This window comes from Phyllostomus discolor, chromosome 8 (assembly GCF_004126475.2).
Source record: "Phyllostomus discolor isolate MPI-MPIP mPhyDis1 chromosome 8, mPhyDis1.pri.v3, whole genome shotgun sequence".
In the NCBI taxonomy this organism is placed as follows: Eukaryota; Metazoa; Chordata; class Mammalia; order Chiroptera; family Phyllostomidae; genus Phyllostomus; species Phyllostomus discolor.
In genome coordinates, this window is record NC_040910.2 from 82,069,427 (window position 1) to 82,089,015 (window position 19,589).

At 50.1% G+C, this 19,589-nt stretch overlaps 1 protein-coding gene across 4 annotated transcripts; it reads left to right on the plus strand.

Moving 5' to 3' along the window:
- Nucleotides 1–9,330: 9,330 nt before the first annotated feature.
- LOC114502881 (transmembrane protein 98) lies at nt 9,331–19,186 on the plus strand. 4 transcript variants are annotated; one of them, XM_028520135.2, is made up of 7 exons: nt 9,331–9,511; nt 11,401–11,619; nt 12,129–12,260; nt 13,187–13,220; nt 15,175–15,290; nt 17,727–17,786; nt 18,979–19,186. In XM_028520135.2, exons 2-7 carry the CDS (start codon nt 11,489–11,491, stop codon nt 19,184–19,186), a joined length of 681 nt encoding a protein of 226 aa, XP_028375936.1. In that variant the 5' UTR covers nt 9,331–9,511; nt 11,401–11,488. The 4 variants fall into 4 exon arrangements, with proteins under 4 accessions (XP_028375936.1, XP_035889299.1, XP_035889301.1 ...); XM_036033406.1 differs by having other exon boundaries at nt 9,399–9,511; nt 11,439–11,619; XM_036033408.1 differs by having other exon boundaries at nt 9,420–9,511; nt 11,445–11,619.
- Nucleotides 19,187–19,589: the final 403 nt, after the last annotated feature.

Sequence of the window (19,589 nt, forward strand, 5' to 3'; positions counted from 1 at the left end):
GAGATGGGAGCAAAGGCATTCCAGGCATCATGAATAGACTAAGTAAAAGCACAAAACCAAAAACCAGCCTGTGAGTAATTCATATTCCAGATCATAACACCTGGATCAGGAAGTGGAGAGACAAGGGTCTGGGAGGCTGGCAGGCTTAATCAAGCAGAGCCTGGCAGGCCAGCTTAAGAATTCAGACTTTAACCTTAGAAGTTGGCTCTTCTCCAGCTGCTGTTATGTTGCCATGCAACAAATACTTAGTGAGAACCTTCAGAGTGTCCCACACTAGGTGAAGTTGGGTCATAGAGGACCACCAGGCAGGCTCTGTTCCCAAAGACCCTGAGGCCTTCAGGACAGATAGAAAGACATCAGATCACAGAAAGATGAACAGTGGCACAGGGCTGCATGCACTGATAATCAGCCAATGGTAAGACAGGAAGTCCTAGGAGTCAAGAAGAGAGAAAGTGAAAGGATGGACCAAGAAAGCTTCCTGGAAGAAGCTGACCCCAGAGGGCCTTGGGAAATCAGAAGTGACTCTTGGGGAATGAGTAGTCTAGGGGCAGGAGATGAAAATGTGGCAACCAAGCTAAGTAATAGGTGAGGAGCTGCACCAGAGTCAGAGTAATCGGGTGAGCAGGACAGACAGCGGGCTGTCCAGGGACTCAGTCCACCAGCTACCACCGGAGGACAAGTCCTGGGAGCCCAAGGCAAGGTGTGAGCAACCTCATAAACCTGGACTGAATTCTCACTGTTCTGGGCTTGTTAAACCTGTGAGTGTATTAATAACTCCATTGCACATGCCTGTCCTGCACTTTCGGGAGAGTGACAACCCAGCTGAACACCAGCCCGTGACACCACTACCCTGGGAGGTGAGGATAAGAGGGCCCTGACCCAGGTGCTAACATGTGGAGGGGAGGGGACTTGCCCAAGGCCACATGGCCAATGATGGCAGAGCTCCCTGAGCCTGCTCATGGCATGGCATGACGTGTGCTGAGAACTCCTCCTGCCCACCCCACACGTGCCCTGGTGTGTAACATCAGGGGATCTACATAGCAAGTTGCAGCCCTGCAAATGACCTTCCCGCCCCTGAGGAAAATAACCACATGCCCACGTCTCCTCAGGGTCTGTGATGGAGGGCATTTACCCCAGCTTTAGATCTGAGTGCTCATTTATGATCCAAGTGACTGAAGCATAAGTAGCAAAGCGGTGTTTGCTTGATGAATGAAGCTCCAGAACTCCTGAGATGGCACATTTGCTAAACCTGCGCATAAGCTTTTCTGCAATGATAAATTCTCTCTGGTGTCAGGCAAAGCTGAAAGCCACCGGCACCCCGGAGGTCAGTCTTCTGAAGAATTGTGGCTCACACACAGCTTAGGAAAAACTCTTTCTTTGTGTTGCTTTTTCTCCCATGACTGTGCTATGTTAGTGGTAGAATCATACAATCCTGGAATGCGGAAGCTGGAAAAGCCCTGAGAGATCATCTAGGACTGGCCTTGCCAAGCCACCTCCTGCTTTTGCTTAGGGAGAAACTGAGGCCCCAGGAGGGAAGGTTGCCTTGGGAGCTGACTTGGCTGCAACAGAGCTGGGAGTTTCGTCTGTTGAGCCCAGCTGTGTGCCAGCCCTGGGGAAGAGAAATCAGCCCTCCACTCCCACTCCCAAAAAGCTCGGAGGCTAGCAGGAACGGGCATGGCAGCCAACATCTACAATAAGGTGCTGCAGGTGCTGGGATAAAACACCAGCCTGGACACCAGGGCCGAAAGCAGAAGGAATGGGCAGAGAAGGCCTCTCAGTAGAGGAGCACCAACTGAGCCTCAGAAGCTGGGCAGGTGGTTGCAGGTGGAGAAACAGGAAGGACCTTCCAGGCAGGGAGGCAGAAGAGCACAGGTCGACAGGCGAGGGCAGCCTGACAGTTTGGGACAAGATGAGAGGAGAGACAGGAAGGCAGATCATTGAGCGTCTTGTGAAGAAAAGGAGCTTGGGTTTTATTCAAGGGAAGATGGTGACGTGATCAAGTCTGCACTTCAGGGAGGGCAGGTGGGAGTCAGATTGGAGGAGGGTACATGGGAAGCAGGGGCCAGGTAGGAGGCTGTATAATAGTGCAGGAGGGAGCTGATGACAGTGTGAACTTGTCGAGAAGAGAGGACACTTGCACTGATGTGGGGAGATGGAATCTGACTGGTTCCCTCATCCAGTGGAAGTTCAGACAGGGAAGAGGGATCAAGGTCCTTCTATCAAAAGACCATGTTCCTTCTTCCAACCCCTAACAGGACCACTTTACCAGGCCTAGAAATTAAGAATCCATATATCCAGTGTTCTTCAAGGTGTAAGTGAATGTCCGCACAAAGGGGAGTTACAACACACTGTCTAGTTATAGATGTCATCCTGCTAACTCAGAATAAATGGCCACCTGAAGTTTCCTTAAGTGTGAATGTCTGAGTCCTGTTAAAGAAAGCATTGCCTGTTGTAGGCAGGAGAGGCTAACTGCTATCATGATCAGCCCTTACATCTGAGTGGTTTGTCACAGTGAAATGTCATTCCTCACCCATATCCCAGGCCAGTGCAGTGGGCAGTGGGCTCTGCTCCACACAGTCATCCCGGGATCCAGGTTCCTCCCATCTCGTGGCTCTGTCCTCTAGGACATCTACTCTTAACCACTTCAACTGCATCACTTCTACCCACATCTCATTGGTGAGAGCTCATCACATGGCCCACCTGGAGGCAAACAGGAATGGGGAAAGTAGCCAGCCCAGGGGGATGAGAACTCCAGGATCAGGGCACATGTGGTCTGTGTCAGGATGCCCAAAATTTATCTGTATGGTGGATTCACAGTTTAGCACACAGCTTTTTCCTATTGAAGATACTCTAGACACTCACCTCCCCAGTGACAAGTGGGCAGGATCTGCCCAGCCACCCCTGAGCCAAAGACCCCAGGCAGGCAAGGGTGCCTCATACTCTGGAGGTCACTGAGCACAGGTCATGCCCTGCATCCTGTGCCCTCAGCCCTCCACCTGCCTACTCCCCCCAACACCAGGAGCTTTCTGTCCTCCACATGTTCTTCCTAATAGATGGCTGTTCCCTTCCACACCCACAGGAGACAGAGGCTCTAAGACAGTTGTTAAGAATTACCACAGCCCAGAGAAAGGACTGAGAGAATGAAAGCAATTCATCAGGAAGAGTTAGAAGCCGACTGGGCAATTCATGATTAGAGCTGTTTAGCTTACACAAAGGGATAGCAGGATAAATTACAGCCAGAAGAATTAACAATTATAACCTTGGCCTCTTATACTGTGAAGGCTCATTCCAATCACCTGACACCAGGCTTTTACAATAGAGGACAAAGCATTTGAGGGTGCCTGACTCGGCATGTGCATCTTGCTTTGCACAGCTGAAGGCTGGGTTCCTGGGAAGAGGGTGAGATAGATACTAATCAATGAAATCTTTTTGTTGGGTTACTCTTCCAGACCTAATTTTTTCACCAATCCTATTTGATTGCTAGCAGGTAATAGCTCTTAGGGATGGCTTCCCACAGCGTGGGCTGTGCTCTTTCTCTCTCCCCACTAACATCACTGTTTAGTAGCTAATGATTTGTAAACAGGCCTGGTGTCATGCACATGTAGCTGCTATGGAAAGGACCCTGGCTGAGCCCTTGGTGAAAATCAGGGATCCTTGAATAATTAAAAAACCCTGTCCTGACTCAAGGTTGGGTGAATTTTTCAGACTGGACTTTCATAAGGCAAACAAAAATTTCTGGACTCTTTTCTCAAAGGCGAAGGTTGGATCTCCACTATACTGAGCACCTGCTATGTGTCATAAGAGCAACATGCAAGCAGCCTCCATGCTTGGAGGGGGGGGTGCTCAGCCCTCAGATTCTGGAGACATAGCCCTGCCCAACAAACCTCCTAGTCTGATGGGAAGAACACAGTTCTGCCCTAGAGAATCCTAACTGGTGAGACTGGCAAAGCTTTGTCTAGAGAGAGTCCCCACTTCCATGAGGGAAACAGGTGGCTGTCATTCTTTGCAGATGAAAAGCTGCAACTCAGAACCATTGCCAAGCTCAGCACACATCTATAATCACAGAGCTCTGCAGGAGGCCACTGTGCTGGTCTACCCAAGCTGTGCAGCCCCCATCTAGAATGAAGGCTATCCCCACCCAGTCGCAGTGTCTTCTGGCTCTGCCTGGTAGTCTGGCACAGCCCCAGGGGGTGCCCCATTCACTAGGGGCAGCCCTGGCTGGGTGTCACAGCCAGTCCAGCAGGGTTTTAATAATGTGTATCTCACAGAGTTGCTAATTAAACGTTCATAGTCCTGCACAGGAAGTGATTGGTCTCACATAAGACAGGGTTTGGGCTCTGGGGAATTGCGCAAAAGTTTTGTTTCCAGAATCAGGTCCTCTGTGGGTCCGAACATGCCATGTGAAAGGACACCCACCTTAAGCAAACCTGGGCGGGTCTCCAGCCCTGTGGGAGAAGGAAACTAGTGTTTAATGTGGCAGTTACTTTACATATACTAGCTTACTTCCTGTAACCCTATCAACAACCTTGAGATAACTGTTGTCATCATTATTGAGAGGAAAACCATGAAGACACAGGCAGTTAGGTAATTTACCTGAAGAGCTGGGATTCAAATCCTGGTCTAATTCCAAAGCTCCTGCTTTTTCCACTGTACCATGATGCCTCTTGGAAATACTAAAAAACAAAACAAAACACAAAAAACCCTGGAGGTGGGGGCAGTGGGAGAGAAGCTGCTTAGACACTAGGCACATAGTAACCCTTCAGAGCATGCTCAGGGGACCCAAGTAGCTAAAGGGAAAATTGAGTGTGCAATCTGGGGGGGTTCTGCTATAGTAAAACTAAGACAGTAAACTTTAAACATTAGGACTCATAAGAATTACCAAGGAGTCTTATTTAAAATCCAGGCTGGGCTTTATTACCAAAGAGTGTGGCTCAGTAGCTCTGGGCCAGGCCTAGGAAATGCATTTTATTGACATTCCAGGCAGTCCTGATGCAACTGGCCCCCAGAAGACATTTGGAGAAAGACCAAATAACCTTCTCCTATGTGTGTGTGGTGTCCTTTATAAACACGTGCAGTTTCATAATCTCGTATGATCCTTGTAACAACCTGGCAGGTAGGCAGGGCAAGACCTATGAGTCCCATTTCACACCCAGGAGAACAGAGTCCCTGTAAAGTAATGCAATGGCATGAGAACAGAACTGGTAGTATAAGGCCAGGGCCAATGCTCCTGTCTTCCTGCCTCCGAGTTGTCCCTTATTTGAGCAAGCTGTCATATCTCTGGGGAGACATGGGGGGCAGGTGGCATCCTCATAGCCCACAGTCCCTGGTCCACGTGGCACCCTGTCTACATTGGTTCAGCCCCTTTGCCTCCAGGTCCCTCTGTCCGAGGCTGGCAGTGAGTGTCTTGGTCATCGATCACTTTTTTAAAAGTTCGTCTTATTTTCTTAATCTATGTCTCAAAAATAGTGATTTCCATATTTTAAACATAAGGAGTGTTTTTAATGATATGTTTTATTGTAGGAAATTTGGAAAAATAAGATCCTTGCAGGCAACAGCCAAGGTCAAAGTTTGATGAATTTCTTTTCTCTCCACTTGTGTTCTGACATGCCCCCCCACCATGTTTTGACTTAATGTGCTAAAGAATTTTCCATTTCAAGATTTAAAAATCAGAATTCTCCTTTAAAGAATCTCTTCTCTCCAGCAGGCCACCTACGAAAGAACACCAGGGACCTCTGGGTATGGAGGGTGGGCCTGGCTCATTGGGTCACTTGTCACTGGGGAGGTGGAGGCCTGAGGATGCATGGGCAGGGGCCCTGGGGACACCAGGTGTCCTGTCACTGGGCTGGTAACGTGGGCTCTTGTACCCACCTGGGGTCACATTTGTGTGACCTGTAAGGTGAGTTGCCCTAGTTCTGGCCTCTGTATCAACACTTTACCTATGTTACTCATTCAATCCCCATGGAATAGCATTACCCAGGCACAAGTTGAGGTCTGTTCTCCCTGATGTGACCGTCACATACCTTACCCTTTGCCAGCCTGCTGCTGACGACACCTTCTGCATCCTGACACAGTCTTGACACTTCCTGGCGTGAGCTCTCCTGGCTTCTGGGTCCCTTTCTGGGATGCCCAGGGATGTCCCTGCTCACTTGGGAGGCCACCTCATCCCTCTCCTTGTTCCCCTGGGGTTCAAGGCACCTGGGCTACTGTCATCTCCTGACTTATTTCACGGTCACAGCTAAACAGGTTTCCAGGTAGGTGTGGATTAAGAAATTAGGTGGGTTAATAAACTAAAATGTTCACAAACCCTTGTATACAAATTTCTATTAAGTTTCCTCATCCAAAAACTGGTCTCTAATAGTTTAATTTCTGTATTAAATAATTAAAACTCTATTTTCAATTGCTGTGAAAAATTGTTTTTCTTAATGATCTTTCTAGAGGAGCCAGTAATTTTATAACTTGTAAAAATGATTTACTGGCATCATTATCCCATACTCCTGAAATATAACCCAGCAACTTCCTGAAAGGCCATCTGTATTCAATTAATGCTCCCTGCTTTAGACACATAGGATTACTTTACGCCATAGGATAGCCTACATTTTATTATGGCGATGATGAAGATAGAAACAACCAGTTTAATTATCCCATTTCCAACAATGAAATGAATGTTCAACATGTCTTCACCCTTAAAAAAGGAAGATGATGAATGCTGTAGCGTGGTTCCTGGCAAGCACAGGCTGACCAGAGTGGTCAGCAAGCTCCCTCCCAGGCCTTCCCATGGCTGGAACACACCAGGACTGCCACTCCATCCCCCTAGAGCTGGCTCAGCTCCTCCCCCTCCAACCACAGGGCTGCACGGGGCAGGGAGGGGGGTTTCTTAACCTGCACCCTGGAAAATATTCCATAGTCATGAATTGGAGGGCTTGATACAGGTAAAATGGCTATATTACCTAAAGCAATACACAGATTTAATGCAATCCCATTTAAAATCCCAATGGCATTTGTAAAAAAAATAAATAAATAAAACAAAAAAATCAGATTTGTATGGAAGTACAAAAAAATCCAGATAGCCAAATCATTCCTGAGAAAACAGAACAAAGCCAGGGGAAGCATGCTCCCTGAGTTCATATTAAGCTACAAAGCTACGATAATCAAAACAGCATGGGATTGGCAGAAAAACAGATGCAGAAACAATCGAACAGAACAGAATTGAGAACCCAGAAACCCACAGGTATATGGGCAACTGATTTTCAACAAAGGAGGTAAGAACATACAACAGAGGAAAGAAAGCCTCTTCAATAAATGGAGTGAAAAAAAAGAAAGCTACATGCAAAAAAAAAGAAACTAGACTTCTATTGGACACTATGCACACAATAAATTCAAAATAGATCAAAGACCTACATATAAGACCTGAAACAACAAAATAAAGAAAATATAGGTACAAAACTTATGGACATTAGCCTCAGATAGGGTTTTGTGAATTTGATCTCAAAGGCAAGGAAAGTAAAAGCAAAAATAAATGGATGGGACTACATGAAACTGAAAATCTTCTGCACAGCAAAAGAAACCATCACCAAAAAACAGTCAGGCAACCAAATGGAAGATATTTGCAAATGATACCTTCAATAAGGAGCTAATATCCAAAATATATAAACAATCATACAATTCAACAATAGCAAAATCAATCCAATTGAAAAATGGGCAGTCGACCTGAACAAACACTTTTCCCAAGAAGATATACAACTGGCAAAGAAATATATGAAAAGACACTTAGCTTCACTAGCTGTAAGGGAAATGCTACTTAAAAACCACAATGAGATACCACCTCACACCTGTTAGAAAGGCTGTTATCAACAAAACAAGATGTTGGAGAGGATGCGGAGAAAAGAGAACCCTCATACACTGCAGATAGAAATGTAAACTGGTCCAGTCACTATGGAAAACAGTATAGAGATTCCTTAAAAAATTAAGAATAGAGCTATCTATCATATCACCCAGCTGGAAATCTAAAAGTATAAGTGAAATTCCTGATTTAAAAAAAAATGTTCGCAACTAATTTGACTTTTTAAAAACTGTAAGCCAAAAAACCACCTCTGTGGGCTGGATGTGGCCCGAGGAGACACCAGTGTGCAGCGCCCGCTTTACATTGTTCTGGACATGGTCTGCATCCTTTGTCCTTGTCACCTGTACAGACCTTAGCCTGGTCGACTGGGCCACTGCCCCCAGTGGGTCCCAGGCTTTAGTTGGCCCTGCTCTGGTCCTGCCTCTTCCTCACAGGGCTGGGAGTCAGGGGCCAATGGGGACAGCCATCTAGAGTGCATTTCTCCTCCCACACCAGTGATTTGTCAATCTTTTTCATCTTGTGGCACACATAAACTAATTATGAAAATTCTGGGCCACACCCCCCACCCCAAATAGGTATAATTTTGGTTCATTTACACCAGATGGCTATTGTTGTATTGGCTGTTGTCATTTTTTAGTTTGACCAGCTAAGGGAAAAGAGGTACATGGCCCTGACTAAATAGTCAGTTATTGTATATTTTAAAGATTTTGGGGGCAAACTGGTTGAAATCGCAGTTCCAGACCACACCGCTGATACATCTGCCCTGAAATCTCTGCCCAGGAAGCCCCAGCCTGCTTCCAGGGCCTATTGGATCTCCATCCGTCCATGGCAGCTACACAGCCTGGTGTGGGCATCTTGAGGAATGACCAGGGGTGGCTGTTTGCAGGGTGGACACTGTGTCCCCACAAATGCCTTTGGAATGGGGATGGAGTCCAGTGAACAGAGGGGGCAGGATTGTCAGCCACGGTCCTGCATTTCTACTCATGCCCCAGGGAGGGCAATTTTTAGGGGTGGGCCTGTCACGGACTCACATTCTCCTGAGCATTCTTAAACGCATTGCATTATGTTACTTGAATCCAAGGATGCTTATAAGTAGTAGTCTCATTTTACAGATGAACAAAGCAAAGAATAGGAAGGTGAAATAAGTTGTCCACAGCTAGTGAGTGGTAGAGCCAGGGTTTAAACCGGGCAGCAGAGAACAGAGTGCAGATGGGAAAGACCAGTCACACTGTGGAAACTGCTATTGCTTCCCAGCTTCCCCCAACCTTCAATGGCCAGGCTGGGTGGGGGTTGGGGGAGGCAAGGACCCTCCCCGCTTCCCTCCACTCTGCGTGCTTGGGCCTGGCTGCCGCAGGGGCACGAGGACTGCTTGTTGGGTCTCAGAGTGACTGCCTCCCGCAGCCCCAACCGCCGGCCCACCAGAGGGATTGGCGGTGACAGCGGCGCCTGGCAGCAGGGGATCTGGATGCAGCCGGCGTCTCCCCCTCCCACGCCAGCGCTGGGGGTTTGGCTGCGCCAGGGGACTTATCTTGATTCCTTGGGACAGCCCAGCTTCTTCCCGGCATGCTCCGCTCCCAGGAGCCGCCTGCAGGTCCCGCGCCCGGACTTTGCCATCAGCTGGGGGACGGCAGCTGGAGCGCCCCGGAATGCGTCCTGCAGTTGCAGCCTGAGGTGGGTGAGCCCATTGACCCAGAGCAGCAGGTGAGGAGACCCAAGGCAAGCGGACCAGCCCAGTCCCTTGGGAGAGAGAGCGCCGGGTGTGGGGGCGTGGGGCGATGCCTTGGGGGAGGGGAGGCCTGGCCAGGCCGTCTTTGTTTCGGCCAAATTGCTCGCGCGGGCCAAGCGGCCAAGCGCTGGCGCCCACAAGTTGGAGAAAGTTGGAGCCAATGGCCACGGGCAACCCCCACCCGCACGGCGCTCAACCCTCACCGTGCGCAACCTGGACAACCTCTGTCCAGGTTGTTTAGGGTGGGTGATCTGGGTGGAGGGGCAGGGGAAAGTGAGAAAAACTCATCCTGAAACACACACATGAGAATACACAAAAAGGGAACACACCCAAAGAAACATGTAGAAAAGTCACAGAGAAAGACGGCAAAAACTCAGGAAGCTCAAACACACAGGCAGAGAGGGGAAACACACCGGGTGGTCTCGGAGCCCATGGGGCAGGGGGAGGGGAAAGGAAATGCTGAGAAGGGGGAGACTGAGGGAGGGGGGAAAAGCCTCTCGACTGGAGAGAAAATGGAGAGAGAGAAATGAGAGGAGAGGACAAGGGCTAAAGGAGGTAATGCCTTCAAAGGGACAGTATATACACACATCTAGAGAAACTGAGGCAGACCTGGAATTAGCCCCACTCCTCCCAACATACACAAGGGGAGACACAGAGATGGAGGAAAGCCCAGCCTTCTCACCCTGGTGGGCAGGTGAGTTCCAGGTGGGAGAACAGCCACGGGAGGACTCTGAGAAAGGCTCCCTTAGCTAGGACATTATGTATGAGCCAGCCAAGTCTCCACCTGGTCCACCTGGCAGACTCCTCATCCTTCAAAACCCAGCTCAAGCATCACCTGCACTGAGAAGAAGGCTTTACCAGAAAATGCCATGCAAGCACAGTTCTCTCTTTTCTGTGCATTTCTGCATGTGGCACAGGCACGTGGGGTGAAATGGGTTGTCTGCCTTCTACCTCTTCCCCTGGACCCTCAAGACTTGAGGTCTGTGTCTTATTTATCTCCAGCCTCCAGAATCCAGCCCAGTGCTTGGTGCACAGTAGATGGTCAGTATTTCTTGAAGGACAACCAGGAGCACTTGGACCCTCTAAAACATGGAACATAGAATTAAATCCAAACAGAGCACCCAGAGACTCCTCTGTCAAAGCACTGTTTTTTGCAGGTGGAGAAGTTAAAACCCAGAGAGGGGAGGAGACTTGCTTAAAGGGACATGAACAGGAGGCCCGAAATGACAGGACATGTGCACACATACTTCTGGGAGATGCCCCTGTTCCTCCAGCCCATGAGGTTAGAGTGGGTGTGAAAGAACCTCCTGAATGAAAACAGTCAATGGGTTATGAACAATGTAATGATTCCAGTTGTAAGTTCCCACCCTGAAACTGAGGCTGCTTCCTGACTATGTGAACTCGGACAAATTTCTTAACATCCCTGAACCTCAGATCCTTCAACTAGAAGATGGGGACACCAAACACCTTCCTCATAGGGTCACTAGAAGAGTTACCACACAAGAGCTTGGCACAGGGGAGACCCTAGTAAACACAATGCCACCCTTCTCCCTGGGAGGTGGGTGTTCTTTCCCACCCTTGCAAAGCTGAAGACAGCAGTGCTGGTGAAAATGTCTCCTTTTGTTCCAGGAGGACAAACGTCCATCCTGGTCCACCTGGGGAGCAGACTCTTTTAATAAAAGAAAAGCAGATTTGGGGCAGGACATAACATGCAAGTTGATTCTGTTTGGGTCTTCAAGTCTCTGCAGGTGACTTGGGGCAACCTAATTTGCTCTTCCAGAGAACTCCCACCACCCCAGCAGCTAAGACCCCCCTGCCCCACTCTGTTTTGCAGCCTCCTTACCAGGCCTGCTCTGTGCTGTGTCTTTCAAGCTGCAGCTGGTGCGGGGGATGTGACCAGGACCCAGGGAGCCTCTGGAAGCATGGAGACCGTGGTCATTGTTGCCATAGGTGTGCTGGCCACCATCTTTCTGGCCTCCTTTGCAGCCTTGGTGGTGGTTTGCAGGCAGCGCTACTGCCGGCCTCGGGACCTGCTACAGCGCTATGATTCCAAGTGAGTGCGCCCAGGCAGGTGTGTGTGTGGGAGGGGGGTGAGGAGAGAGGGGCTGTGCCCTCGGCGCCATAAGGAGAGAGGACGAAGTTTGGTGCTGGGCAACTGGCTCAGCTTTTTGTCTCTAAAGGGGCACCTGAAGGCTCTCCTTCTCCATAAAGCCCTTAGAGCTTAAGAATGTTCCTTAAGCCCTGGCCTGTGTGGCTCAGTTGGGTGGAGCCTTATCTCATAAACTAAAAGGTCATGGGTTCGATTCCCAGTCAGGGCACATTCCCAATTGCGGTTTCCATCTCTGGTTGGAGCATGGACCCCGTTTGCCTTATGACTCACTGTCTAGCCACATGCCCTGCCTGTGACTGCAGTCCCATTAGGGTTAGGTTTGGACCCAGGACAAGTGGAATCTGCTTTAACGTACTCACTGCCATCATCCTTTTGGGGGATACTGTGGCCTCCAGGAGGAGTGGGCAGCTGTCGTTCATCACAAAACGGCTGCCCTGGGCTCTTCCTTCCAGGCCCATCGTGGATCTCATCGGGGCCATGGAGACCCAATCCGAGCCGTCTGAGCTGGAACTGGATGATGTCGTCATCAGCAACCCCCACATCGAGGCCATTCTGGAGAATGAAGACTGGGTTGAAGATGCCTCGTAAGGCCCTGGGGATGGTTGGCTTTCCTGGAGCCCTCTGGACGCAGCAAATGGGGCTCCTCGTGTGCCCTTTCTTGACTTCTTTTGAGCACTTGCTGGGGCATCCGGGAGCACCGTGTCAGTTTCTGCTCTTTTTCCTGCCCTCACAAGGAGGGGGGATCAGAATATGACATAGTGGTGTTTGTCCTACAGCTCCACCCTGCCACCCTTCTATGGATCTGAAACTGATGACATAGACATGTGGCAAAAGTTGTTATAAAGTCACCCTGATATGCTCGGTTATCCTTGGGGTGCCCATGAATCTGACAGTCAGGCTCCAGGGATGGAGCTTTGTCCTCAGTATGTCCAGGGGTCTCTTCATCTGACAGGAGCCACTCCCCGCCCCCATCTTCTAGTCATGCACTCAGTGGGCAGATGTCTCTGGAGCATTGTGTGCAGGGCACTGGGGCAGGCCCTGCAGGTATGAAACTGGTGTGGAGACAGAATTCCTCTAAGCACAGTATCTCAGAAACAACAGGGGTCCCTGTGCATGGTGAAGTGGGCACCGGGTAGAGGCGTGTCTACAGTTGCCGGGGGTGGGGAGATGGGGGTGGGCTTCATGAAGGGCATCACAGAGTGGGGGCCTTGTGACCTGGGCCTTTGAAGATGAGTGTGAAAGGAAGGATATGCTCGGGGGAAGGAACGGTATCAGAAGCTCAGGGCATGACTCAATGGTGGGGAACACGCTAATGAAGAGTTGGGTGGGGGAACATTAAGGAGAGAAGGTGCTTCCTCATTTGGCTCACGGACTTATGCATTTTAACACAGAGGCATCCTGCCCTTGGGTGGTGTCCGGGGTGTGAGAGCTAGATGAGGAGCAGAGGTGGTGGCTGGGGGGAGGTGGGCCTCTAAACATAAGCTCTGACACATTCTTCTTGTCTCCCCAGGGGTCTCATGTCCCACTGCATTGCTGTCTTGAAGGTAATACTGGTTGGTTACCCCAGGAGTCAAAGGGGGGCGGTCACCGAGCACCCCTGTGCACAGATTGTAGAGCTGAAAGGGGCTTAGGAATGGTGTGGGACCCTTGCAGGAGGCCTGTTTGAACCTGCCCAAGACTTGGAGTTTCTAGTGTTTGCCCCACTCCTACATGGACGGTCTGTTGTCCGTCAGGATTCCGGAAGCCCTTTCAAAGGCTTTGCTTCACCTGGTCCTCACAACGCAGTGAGTGACCTGTGGGGGAGACCACGTGGGTGGTCACCAGCCCGTTTCTCACCCACTGTGGAGACAGCTGTGTGACGAGTCTGAGTAGCTGCTGGGGGAAATGGGGCTTCCCTCCTTCTCCCTGGGCACTTTCCCTGGTTAACAGAGAGCTTGGCCCTCTACAGCGACTTGGGCCGTATATCTGGACTTCGCCAACTACTAGAAGAATTACCTTCACTAGCCCTCTTTGGCTTTGACAGTAGTCAGCCAATTGGGACAGTGTTATAAAATCCAAAGTATGAGTACTTCAACTTGAGGACAGATTTTTTTTTTCTTTTAATGCCTCCAGCCTCTGGGACTGAGTGAAAAATTGCACCCTATTTGCATTTTGGGTAATTTTTATAGTTTCAGCTTTTATTTTCAATTCTTGCAAGATACTACTATCCTAATAGAATGATAGTAATATTGAAGTATTAATATTTGACCAGTTGCAAATATTGTCAGTGTCTTCATTTCAGTAACCTGGGATATGACACTTTTATCTCTTTGGTGATTATTTAAGATATGAAAAAAGACAGCTTTATCTTTTCTTCCATGACTTTCAGTATATTATATTAAAAATCCTCTTGTCCTTCCTCTTCAGCTGTCTCTCTTGGCGGACAAAGGATGGCTCCTAGAAGATTGTTATCACAGAGTCCAAGCCTATTATTTAATTCCAAGAAGCTCTGTGGGTGGAGATCCAGTGGTAGATAGATAGTGTAGTGTCTGGAGCAACAATGGTGCATGACGTCTCTTCCCCCGGCCAGGATGTGTCCTGGCACTGGGTTTTGTCCCCTGCCCTTGCCTACTGGGGGAGGATAGTGGCATCTGAGTCTGGGGATGAATCAGCCAGAAGGGGTCTTACTGGGTTGCAATCTGTGGTCCATCTTGGGACTTCAGATCAAAGGAGAGGCGTCTGCCTTCCTGCTGAGATTTCAAGGTCCTTTGTTTTGGCCACCTGACCCTGAGTCCCTGTGGGGAGGGCTCCTAGGCTCTCCTCTGGGAGGGCTCTTGGGCTTCTTTGTGCCCCCCATTCAAGGGAACAATGGAACTTGGCCAGGGACAGTGGCGTATCCAGGTTCTAACATGGGGAGGGTGGATGGGCGGACAAAGCTTCGGGGTGGCCAGCAGTGTTGGTGGAGATGAGGAAGGGACACGCATGACTGTGCCTTTGTCCTGCTCTCTTCCAAGGCCCTTTCTTCATCCTCTAGACAAACAAGCCCACGTATTACCTTAGACAACTGTGGAAATACGTGGCACCTGTGGGGGATGTGCTTGAAGAGAGCGGCTGTCCTTTTTCAGCCAGGCTTCTGAGGGCGCCTGCTGGGGGTGGGAGACAAGACCAGGAGGGGAAGGCAGAGAAAGGGAAAGGAGGTTTTCCCCGTCAGCGAGATGGTGAAATTAGAGCACGTGACTTTTCTCAGACAGATTATTTCAGGTTAGGCTTCTCTACGCCCGAAACCCTGACCCTGATCTGAGTGAGGTTCCCACCCCGCCCCCTCACCCAGCAGGGTTCTCAGCGTTGGCCTCTCCCACCTCATTCCTGTGCACTTTGCACTTCAATCTGCACATTTGGTTAGGGGGCCCGGCTGCGGGTCCGGACCCAAGGTGGGGGTCATATTTATCTTTGTGGGGGTGGCAGAAACCTTTCGGGAGCTAGGTCACCTCCTCATCACCTCTCTCCTTGCTATCTTAGATCTGTCACACTTTGACAGAGAAGCTTGTTGCCATGACAATGGGCTCTGGGGCCAAGATGAAGAATTCAGCCAGTGTCAGCGACATCATCGTGGTGGCCAAGCGGATCAGCCCCAGGTGAGCGGTCAGGGCCCTAAGTGCCCCCATGCCATGGGGAAGGGGGGCTGGAAGCTTAGGTGGCAGCAGGGCCTGGCTCTTCCAGGACCCCTCTGTGGCTGCTCCCTCTTTCTCAGTCCATACCAGCTGGGGCTGCTTCCCTCCCTGTTGCCACTCCTTTCTCCTGGGCTCGGGGCCAGAAAGCGCATTTCCCATAGGGGCCCACACACCCACCTCAGTGACCTCCTGGCGGTGTCCTGTCCCCCACCCATATCTGTACTGGAGACTAAGTTGGGGTGGCTGTCACCCACTGCCCCATCCATGGCCCAGCCCGCAGCCTCCAGGACTGGGTGGGAGGTGAAGCCACACATCACTCAGATCTCCCAAATTCCAGGCATCAGCAAAATCCCATGTGGGAGGCAACCAGCGGATTGCAGTCAACAGCTACACCCCGTTGTGGGCTCAATTTGGTGAAGAAATATAAAGCCCCTTTCTTAGAGGTCAGGGCTGTGCTGAGTTTGTGCTGCCATCTGGTGGCTGGTATGTGGATTTGTCTAAGTAGGGTGTTGTCCCTGTCCAGGATATTTTCATTTTTTTAAATGCTCACCCTTGGACATGCTTATTGATTTTAGAGAGGGGAGGAGGGAGAGAGAGGGAGAGGGAGGGAGAGAGGGAAAGAGGGAGAGAGGCAGAAAGAGGAACATTGATATGAGAGAGAAACATCAATGGTTGCCTCTCATTACGCATCCCTGCCAGGGACCAGACCTACATGCTAGGCATGTGACCTCACATGGGAATCAAAACTGTGACCTTCCAGTTCACAGGAGGATGCACTCACCAACTGAGCCGCACTGGCCAGGGCTAGGATGATTTCCCAATCAGCCTCATCACTGGGAAGGGTGCCTTCATGTCCCTCATGGGAATGGTGGTACCCCCCTGAGTTCCAGGGTCCCTGCTTTCCTGGTTGCCTTGGCTGTGGGTGAATCACACAGAACCAGCCCTCTGGGGGAACATGAAATGGTTGGTGCACTTGAACTCTGCCCAGGGAGTTTAGTGTATTGAAAAAGTGGGAAGGGCTGAGCCCAGCATAGTTCTTGGCTTCCAGTGGAGCTGTCCCCAGGGGGGTGTGGTTACATGACACATCAGGGTAGGTTGGCCCCTGTCCTGACAGACCCTCCAACCCAGGCTCTGGGCAAGCACCAGACTGTCCTCGGGCCACTCATTATTGGTGGAGACTCTACGTTGCTCGTTCTGGCTGGACCTCCCTCATGTTTCCTGTCACTCCTATGGGGGAGACAAATTCACGTGATACCAGGGGATAAGGCAGCACTGCCAGGAGGGGTTGGAGGAGGAAAGATTCTGAGGATGAGTGAAGTCCTGGGTGATGAGGACCAGCAGTGGGGCTAGAGTGTGGGTGCGGACTTGACCCGGTGCTCACTGGCCCTTCCTGCAGAGCACTCGGACTCCTTCCAGAATGTTCCTTACCATAACTCAATCAGCATCCTTGCTTTGTCTTTTTGTCCTCACACTTCTTTCTCCTTCTGGTTGATCCTGTCCCCACTGGTCTTCTTGCTCCATTGGTTCCACATGGTGTGTGGGTAGCATGTTAGTTTCAAGGGAGGTGGCTTCAGCTCCGGGCGCTGTGGAGAAAGGGGCAGCTGAGCAGAGGCCGAGAGTGACCGTGTCTCTGCATTTCTGCATTTCCTCACCAGCCCCTCAGCCCTGAGACAAGAAAGCTTAGAAATAAGATAATACATTATTATTTTTTCTACCTGGTTATCTGGTGGTCCAAGGACAAAAATTTTGAGTGAGACTTTGTACTATGCAAAACAGAATGAATAGTTTATTCCTTTCTGAACTTGATTTTTAAAAAACTAACCATAAACTATACCATATGTTAAAAGAAATACAGTGGAGCAGTTTGCACCCAAATTAAACTTGTAGGTTTGTCTTCTAGTGTTCTAGATAAACTTTAACCACATTAAAAAAAATACAAATGTAATACCTGTAGTAAAAATAAAAACATTACTGAAATCGATTACCTGGAGAGTGAAGTGTCCCCTAATCCTGCCCGCTCCCAGTTCACGGAGCTGACCCTTACTGAATGGTGAGTGTTCATCTAGACCTTTCTTCTCTGCATTTCATAGCTTTGGTTTGTTTACTTTTATGTAAATGGGATTCATCAAACTTTATGTGTTGTTTGGCGGTGTGTCTTTTCAATTAATACTGTATCTTGAACATCTTCCCAGATAATTTGAACATGTACTTTTTCAAACATTAGAACTAAAACCAAACCAGCAAACAAAATATTCTCTAAACTGGTCCTGAAGTCTTCCTAAGTCTCTGTCGGAGAAAGAACCACTGAAGAGAAGAACTGGGCTAAAGAAGGGTAGAAAGGAAGGAGGGATAGAGGAGACAAGGAGACTGAAATACTGAACACCCTTTGCCTCCCCTCAGAGTGGACGATGTTGTGAAATCAATGTACCCTCCGCTGGACCCGAAACTGCTGGACGCTCGGTGAGAGTGGTCGTTCTTCCCACGCTGGGGCCTCACTGGCTGATCAGATCTGTGAGCTCGGCTGTTTGGGTGGTTGAGGAGAAGGCTGTTGGCTGGACTTCTGGGCTGTCCTGGGCCTTGGGTACCATTCAGTGTGGTGTGAATGGTCAGCCAAGCAGTGAGCCAAGCCTGGCTGGGGCGTAGAGGCCAGTCCTTGTCCTGAAACCCTGGAGAAGGAAGAGTCAGGTTAGATTTTCAAATGTTATGATTACACATCTGGTCCCACTAAGTCCTGTCAATGCCTCCCCTCCCTCCCGTGTCCCCATCACACGCTCTCTGCTCTGTGGACCCTGGAAGAAACACACCTGAGCTGTGAGTGCCGCCCAGTGGGGGAGTGGGGTGCATGTGAGCAGGGCAATGAGAACGGAATACCCAGGAAGCCCTCCTTGTGATCCCCCCTGGCACACAGTACATACTTAGCATCTGAAGCTGCTGTCTTTCTGTACCAGCCGTAAGCCCGTAAGCCCGTCTTAAAGACCAGATTCTCTGTCTCTCGCATTTCTATGACTGTGTCATAGACCTGCTGTGTGATGACTGCCAGCTGGGCAGTGGGTCCCGGTGCTGCCGCTGGTTTCTCCGCCCCAGCAGTCCTGTAGCTGCGCAGCTGTGACCATGGCTGTGATCTATAACACAGTCCCAAATGCACTCTGCACGCTCACCGTGTGCAGGATATTCTATAGCAGATCTTTGCATACAGCTGAAAAATACTTCCCCTCAAATGGGTTTTCTTTTAGAGTAGGGTAAACCTGCCTTGGGCCTGCTCTATTGATTCAGAATGAATAGGTGGGGTATGTGCTCATCCAACTGACTAGACCCAAATTGTCCCATGAAACCCTCTCCTGGAAGCTGTGAATGGCTATGCAGCAGAAAGTGGGTGCCAGAGTCTTAAATAAGCTGACGAGACACAGCATGTGATGTTCTCCCTGGAGCGTTATCGTGCACACTGAGGCTCTGGGAAGGGCTTTAGTTCTCCTTGTTGAAAGTAGCCATTCCCAGTTTGTTTGAGCGTGGTCCTGTCTTTCAGTTACATACTCACCAGCCTCCTGGGGAAAGGGCTCCAGTTTGGGGAACAGACTTAGACCTCCGACCATTGGGGCTTTGGTACAAAGTCGCTTCTTTCCTAGGGCCTCTGATTCTGTTTGTTTTTTCCTAGGACAACTGCCCTGCTCCTGTCTGTCAGTCATCTGGTGCTGGTGACCAGGAATGCCTGCCACCTGAGCGGGGGCCTGGACTGGATTGACCAGTCACTGTCAGCCGCCGAGGAGCACTTGGAAGTCCTTCGAGAAGCAGCCCTGGCTTCTGAGCCAGACAAGGGCCTCCCAGGCCCTGAGGGCTTCCTGCAGGAGCAGTCGGCCATTTAGTGCCTGCTGCTGTCTGTGGGTGGCCCAGCTGAGCCTTCCCCTGTTCTGTATTTGGTGGTTTCACACGGCTTGGGAGCCCGGCTGTGTGCAGAGTAGAGCAGGAGAGCCCCTGTGAGTGGACGCCTCTGTTGCAGCTGCAGCTGCAGTTGCAGTGCTGGCTGGAGAGTGGCAGTCTAACACCACAGTTAGGGGTGACGTCTCCCTCTGTGTGCCAGGCCTTTGGAGACTTTTGGACTCTAATCTTCATTTGTCACTTGCCGAGAGCTTTTAGGGAAATTGAGCCACTGAGAATCAGGAGGTTTCACATGACAATCAGCCTTTCTGGCTTCATCAGAAGGTGAGACAACTCTGATCTGCATTTTCAAAAGAGGACAATCAATTGGAACTAAGTAGGAGTTGCCTG

Bases quoted from the DNA above. Each gene is read 5' to 3' on its own strand.
- LOC114502881 (XM_028520135.2), top strand. From the start codon at position 11,489: ATGGAGACCGTGGTCATTGTTGCCATAGGTGTGCTGGCCACCATCTTT. The intron at 11,620-12,128 runs GTGAGTGCGCCC...TCTTCCTTCCAG, and splicing joins CTACAGCGCTATGATTCCAA to GCCCATCGTGGATCTCATCG. The intron at 15,291-17,726 runs GTGAGCGGTCAG...GCCTCCCCTCAG, and splicing joins GCCAAGCGGATCAGCCCCAG to AGTGGACGATGTTGTGAAAT.